Source organism: Furipterus horrens, unplaced genomic scaffold (assembly GCF_987537825.1).
Source record: "Furipterus horrens unplaced genomic scaffold, mFurHor1.1.pri manual_scaffold_13, whole genome shotgun sequence".
Classification (NCBI taxonomy): Eukaryota; Metazoa; Chordata; class Mammalia; order Chiroptera; family Furipteridae; genus Furipterus; species Furipterus horrens.
In genome coordinates, this window is record NW_028327183.1 from 33796082 (window position 1) to 33802708 (window position 6627).

Here is a 6627-nt window from a genome sequence, read left to right on the forward strand (position 1 = left end):
GGTTGAGGGTTCTGTAGCTTGAGGCCTCTCTCTGCCTTTCCAGGAGCAAATGCAGGTGTGAGGCCAGAGCTGGAGCTGTGAGCGTCTCAAAATGAGTGTGGACAAGGGGCCCCCGGAGCCTGGACAAGGCCTGCCCAAGTCCCAAAGAGGCTGTGTCAACTTCAGGCAGGGCCAAGCCCCTCTTCTCCCAAAGGGCCACTGAGAGGCCACAGCAAGGTCCCATAACCCCCTTCCTCCAAAAGTCTCCAGCCAGGAGACTCTCTTCAGGCTTTGGCATTCTCAGCTTGGAGCCTTGTCCTCCTTCTGTCATTTATTTGCCTTGGTTGGGAGAAGTCACCCCTTTAATGTAAAGAGGGGCTCAGGATGGGTGGAGAGTGAATAAAAGTCAGGATCTCAGCCAGAAAATATGCTGAGATTATTTACAAATGTGATCTGGCCCACAGAAAACCATGGAAGTAGGTTTGTTTGTTTGTTTTTGGTTTTAAAAAGACACCAACATTTACTTTGATACATTTATATTATAGATATAATACGAAAAACATCTAGCATGAAACTCTATGTTCTCTCCAAAAGAAGAGAACCAGGCCGTCGTTCCCTGCTCCCAAGCCCAGCGAGCTGTGTGTGCTGGCTGGAGGCGCCTCCCTTCCAGACCGGGAGCCAGGGCCTCTGCGGGGGACAAGCCTGTGGGCAGCATGGGGCGGGAGGAGACCGAGGCCCACAGCCACCCTCAGGGAAAGCTGAGGGGAAAGGGGAAGCCCGTCTTGCCTCTTTGGTTCCCCTGGGAGCAAAAGCAATCCCGAACCCAAAAGGAAAGAGAGCCGCAGACCCTCCCTGCAGCTGCTGACGAAGAGTCTCATTTTGGCAAGTATCTGAGCAAAACCAAAACAAAACAAAAACCAAAGAAAATGGTGGTTTAGCATAGACATGCACATTCACATTGCACAAGGCACCACTGGGACACAGAGAGGCCGGATACAAATGTTGATATCGGCTGATAAAGCAAAATATTTGGAAAGCTTCTCATAATTTGGGTCCCTCTGGGATGGACTGACTGTGCTTCATGTTTGTATGGCAATGCTGGTGACATACAGTACAGGCATGGCTGATGGTCCCAGTGTCCTTTCACCCCTCCTCCAACCCCCAGACCGGAACTCTAGGTTCCCCGCTTCCACCAGGCCACCCCTCTCATGAACATATGTCCTTATAGCTAATGCACACCTAGCTTTCTGGTATGATTGGGGGTGAGGTCTCTCACTGGTGACCCCGATATCTAGGAGTTCTGCCTCAAAAGTGCAGCCTGTTGTAGGCTGGGAGGTTACAGGCAAGGAATAGGGACTCTTCACCTTCATGGGTCCTAGAGGAACCTAGGGGAGCAACTGGAGGTTCAAAGCCCCAGATCCTTGTGTTTCCTCCCCTACAAGGACAAGGAGCTGAGGAGCACCTGGGAACTGGCTCCTTGGATCTCTGCTCCCTGAACTTCCCTCCTGCAGGGGGCCTGCACCCCTCCTTCTCTCATGGAGGCCTGCTGCAGCCTTGGGAAGGAGGCAGGAACCCTCCAAATAAAATGACAAGGCACATATTAGCTCCCCCTACTTGATAGGAATCAGAGAGGTGAGTTTGCATTTCCAAGGCACAAGGTTATTCTTTAATACTAGAGTTGCCAGGCTCCTGGCTTGGCCCACGATGTTTCTCCCCTTTTACAGAGAGAAACTACTGCCTGACCCCTCATCTTAGACGCACCGTGTCCCGCGCAAAAGAAAGCAAGAGTCACGCGCGGCAGGCCAGGCTTTCAGGCGGCATCTGAATCTCCTAGTCCTGGCATGCGAGGTTCTGGTAGTCTTGAGATCCGGAGACCCGAAAGCACTCCCTAGGTCCCAGGCAGGAGCCGGGCCAGAGCGGTCCCGCCGCCGCGCGCCTCATGAACAGTTACCCATGGCCTTGACCAGGGAGCTCTCTGGCAGCTGGCGGAAGATGCCCCGTAGCGTGTCCAATTCGCGGCTCAGTTGTTCCACCCGCTTGCGCAGGCGGTCATTGTCACTGGTCAGCTCCAGCACCTTCTGCTGCGTCTCCACGTTGCGCTGCTTGGCCTTGTCCCGGCTCTTGCGCACCGCGATGTTGTTGCGTTCGCGCCGCACCCTGTACTCGTTGCTATTCTTGTCCACCGACTTCTTGGTTTTGCCAGATCCGCCGCCGCCCCCGCGGAGGTCGGAGTGCGCAGCGGTCAGCCCCTTGAGCGCTACTCCGGAACCGGGCAGGCCAGCGGCCCCAAGCGCGGGCGCTGGATGCGGGCTGGGCACAGGCGTGGGTGGCGGCGTGGGGTGGCCGGGCTGCAGGTGCATGGTGGTCTGGCCGCAGTGCGCGATCTGAAACTGCAGGTGCGGGGCAGCCAGGTGCGCGGGCGGCGGGTGCTGGTGCGGGTGCGGGTGCGGCGGCGGCGGCGGCGGTGGCTGGTAGGGGAAGAGGCCGGCCAGCGACAGCTGTTTTGCCTCGTCCTCCTCGCGCGGCTCCTGCTTGATCACTAGCGGCCGCAGCGCTGGCGCCCCGACGCGCTCGTACAGGGGTTCCAGCCTGCCGTCCAGGTAGCCGGCTGCCGAGCAGCCGTAGCTGGGAGGGGGACCGTGTGCCCCCCCGGGCATAACAACGCCGCCGGGACCCACTGGGGCTCCCGGATAGTCAAAGTCGCCGCCGCCGCCGCCTCCCGAGGGGGCCGCGGCTGCCTTGGCCTTGTCCTGCTGCCGGCTGTGCTGGAACAGGTCGGCCAGGAACTCGTCGTTAAAGGCTGCCGGGTCGATGTAGGCACTGATGTCGATGGAGGTCTCGTGTTCGCAGATGCCGCCCAGCGGCTCCGGGGCGGCAGGTGGGGCGGGGGGCTGCGTAGGGCCCGCGCCCCGGGGAAAGCCGAAGGTGGCGCTGCTGGGCGCGTGCTGGGGGCTCTGAAGGTGGCTGCTCATCGGGGGCCGCGGCTCCGCCTCGTAGAAGTCGGCCGACTCCATGGAGGAGCTAGAGTCCTCCCGGCATGGCGAGCCTCGGCGGCCTCCTGGCTGCGCGCGGCGCCGCTGCTGCCGCCGCCTACCGGGAGACCCTACTAGCTTGCGCCCGAGCAGCTCCGGGTCGCGAATGGCGAGACCCGCGCGGGCCCTGCATTTATACCGGGATTAGCTGTCGCCCTCTAGTGTCCTACCATCGGCGACGGCGAGTGGCGCCTTCTGGGTCTTAGGGCCTGCCTTCAGCAGAAGACGAGTGGAGCCGGAGAGAAGAGCTGTAGGGAGAACCCGTGACGCAACGCCCACTGGCCCCTGCGCAGGGAGCAGAACAGTGACCCGCCCACGGTGCCCCACCCTCGGCCGAGTTGTCGCCCCCACAAACACGTGGTCGGTGGCGGTCCCCATTCTCTAGCCCTCGCCAGATACCCACTTCCAGTCAACGGCCGGGGAGACCTGGAGCACCCAGACGCCACGCAGAGGGTTGATGGAGGGCAAGTCTCATCTCCGAGCTACTGTGTGGCCGGCTCGCTTTAAAACCTAGAGTCAGTCCTGTCCGGGATCGGGGTTTCTGGAGGGTGGCGACGTGGAGAAAGAGCCGGGGGTTAGGGGTGAGGCAGAGAACAGTTTTGGAGGTGTGGCTCAGGGCACACCGCAGCATCGAGAGGCCTGGGGACTGGTGACTTTGTGTCTTTATCTGTGATCTCTAGGCGACCCCACGGATTCCATGCAGAAGTACCTTTCCCTAGCTCCGCGTCGCACAGTGCTTTGGAGTTCCACGAACTTCGCAGCGCCAGGCGCTAGGACCCCACGGGGAGCGGAGGGAAGGGGAGGCGGCCTCGGCCAGGGAGCTTGGTGGACTTCTCCGGTCTGACCGCCTGGACTGGAAAACCTTTTCTTTTTAATTATTTCTCCTAGCCGGAGCATAAAGGTTCCTAAGCATGCGGGGCTTGGCGCGGCTATCCCGCGCGGGACCGCCAGATTTTTCCTGTGCTACGGGCGGAGCTGGATTCCAGGGCTGGAGTACAGGAGCGCAAGGGTGCGCACTGAAGGAGTATGCGAACCTGCCTCCGGAACCCCGATTCGAAGCGGGCTAGCTGTCAACGCGGTTGGAATCCACTGCCTTCTCTGCTCCCCCTCAGGTGGCCCCTAGGCGGGAGCAGCGGTGTCCAGGGAGCCCCGTCTTGGAGTCTCGGAGGCCCAGGGTCTGAGCACTTACTGAGAGAACCCTGCTGGTTGGTTCTCAGGTTGCTGGGTTCCCCGAGGTCCTGGTGGAATAGGGCAGCGGAGCCCAGTACCCCTCCCACCCCCCCACCCCACTCCCCGAGCGCTGCGCCGAACTCATTGCTGCCTGGAAATGGGTTTATGGTTGCAGGTCTCCCCCAGCCACGTGAAGTCTCGCACATTCTGTATGGGGATTGCGGGGACAGCGGGGCTCGCAGAGGACCTCATGGACCCGAAAGTTGCCCTTGCCACTACCCTCCTCCCCCACCGCCCTTACGAGTTCTTGCTCCGAAGTCCAATACTGCCTGGGTGTTGGTTGGAGGTGTGCCTGCCTTAGAAGCGCTGGTCTGCGCTGGTCTAGACCCTCTCCCAGACAGCAGCCTTCCAAGGCTTGGCAAGGCTCCACAAGGCACCCAGGAGCCTTCAAGGCCAGTGCAAAAACACGGGCCGGGCTTCCACTGTGGTCACAGTAAAGAAGCAGTTTCAACTGTGGAATGCACCCTGTGCTTTAATCAAGTTCCTATTCAACATACTTCCAATGATTAATGACCTAACTGCTTCATTTTTCAGTCCCGACCTCAGACACAAAATATTTTTAGCTTGAATTTTTGGATTGGGAGTAAAAGTAGATACATTAAATAAATAACCTATGTGAGTTGAGGAGCTGCTGTCTTGGCCAGATGTGGGACCGATTTATACACCAGCACCTGTGGAGCCTGCAGGGAAACTTGGAGTGGGCTTTTCAGTTTTTCTGCAGTACTAAGAATAATGGCAGTCCCAGTGGAGGAGCAAAGAAAAAGCTACTGAAAAGTGTCCTGTGCATAGTGTCTACACCTGGTTTCCTGCCAGGGCTGCAGCTGGAGTGTCTCCTCTTAGCATGGGAGGAAATCTCAGAGACTCCCGGGGCTGGAGGAGCATTGGAATCAGGCCTTGTCGATAGGGTGTATGAGGGTGAAAGAGGCACCTGAGGGGGCCCACACCCAGCGCCACAGTTCCTTCCACAACAGAACTGGAATTTTCCCCACAGAGCCAGCTTTGTGCCAGGTGTTTAGTGCCCAGAGATGGGTAAGAAGTCACCTCTGCCCTCTTGGAGCTCTGGGCACAGTTGGAGAGACAGGTCACACTGTCCGTTGGGAGACAAGGGCCTCTTCACAGAGGAGGTGACATTGAAAGAGCAATAGGGCTGAGGGACTTTGTTCATTAATTCATCAGAGGTCTGACAGGAGACACAAATGGGGATGAATGATCGATGTGCTGTGTGATAATGGGACGTCCTGCCCTGGCTAATATGAGCCCCTGGAGGGGGTGTCAACAAATTTTGTTTGGGGAGGTGCTATGGGCTAAATTGTATTCCCTCCTCTAATTCATTTGTTGAAGCCCTAACCCCCAAAGTGGCTGTAATCTGGAGATGGTTTTTTTTTTTTGGAAGTAATTAAGAGTAAACAAGGTCATAAGGGTAGGGTCCTAATCTGATAGGATTGGTGGTCTTGTAAGGAGAAGGGCAGTAGATCTCTCTCTTCCCCTCCCTTCTTCCCTCTGCCTCTTTCTGGCTAGAGCTCATACACTGGCACCATGTGAGGACCCAGGGATGGCAGCATCTGCAAGCCAGAGCAGAGGGCACTCTCCAAAACCAGCCGTCCTGGCTTCCTAATCTCAGACTTCCCGCCTCCAGAACTGTGAGAAAACTAACATTGTTATTTAAGCTACCCAATTTGTGTTATTTTGTTATGGGAGCCTAAGCTAAGACAGGAAGTCAGAGAAGGCTTCATGCAAGAGTGGATCTTTGAGCTGTGCTTTGAAGGATGAGCAGGAATTTTCTAGAAAGATAGGTGGACAGAATGGCAGGTGCAAAGGTGGAGAGGCTATGATTTCACAGCATGTTCTGGTAACAAAGGACAAGACGTTTGTTGGGCCGGAGTGCAGGGATTGCCAGGGAGGGGCCTAGATAAGGCTGTATCTGAAGATGGGGCTGGGTTTATGGCCAAGGCCAGTCCAGGTGAAGGAGAGAGCCTATCTCACAGGCTTTTGCCACCAGCTTTTAGCAGGGTGGCACTGTGATCCACCCCTTGGACTATCCCCCTACTAGAAGATTCCTTAGGTGGGGGTAGGTTCCTAGCACAGGACTCCAACTCTGCCCATACCTCCTGAAAATCACTCCCCGCTCCCATCACCTCTTGGACTAAGTGTGTGCACCTTGCCAAGCACCTGGTAACACGGCGCATGTGGAGTCAGGCAGCTGCCTCTGGGTTGTTTGAGCAGGAAATCCCTTGGGCTGGTAGACTCCTTACCCCAAGGGAAGGGAAGAACCAGAGGAGGTCATGAGAGGGGACTTCTAATGTGGGGTCCAGCTCAGGGGCCCTAGTCCCTGAGTCTAAGGGTGATACTGGGGTCTGCTGGGCAGGGTTTCAGTGCCCTGGCCAGT

The 6627-nt window shown here is 57.4% G+C and overlaps 1 protein-coding gene across 1 annotated transcript; it reads right to left on the reverse strand.

The window, feature by feature from the left end:
• Positions 1–498: 498 nt before the first annotated feature.
• CEBPA (CCAAT enhancer binding protein alpha) lies at positions 499–3136 on the reverse strand. Its single transcript, XM_090260469.1, has one exon. It carries the CDS (start codon positions 2991–2993, stop codon positions 1917–1919), a length of 1077 nt encoding a protein of 358 aa, XP_090116595.1. The 5' UTR covers positions 2994–3136; the 3' UTR covers positions 499–1916.
• Between the last annotated feature and the right edge of the window lie 3491 nt (positions 3137–6627).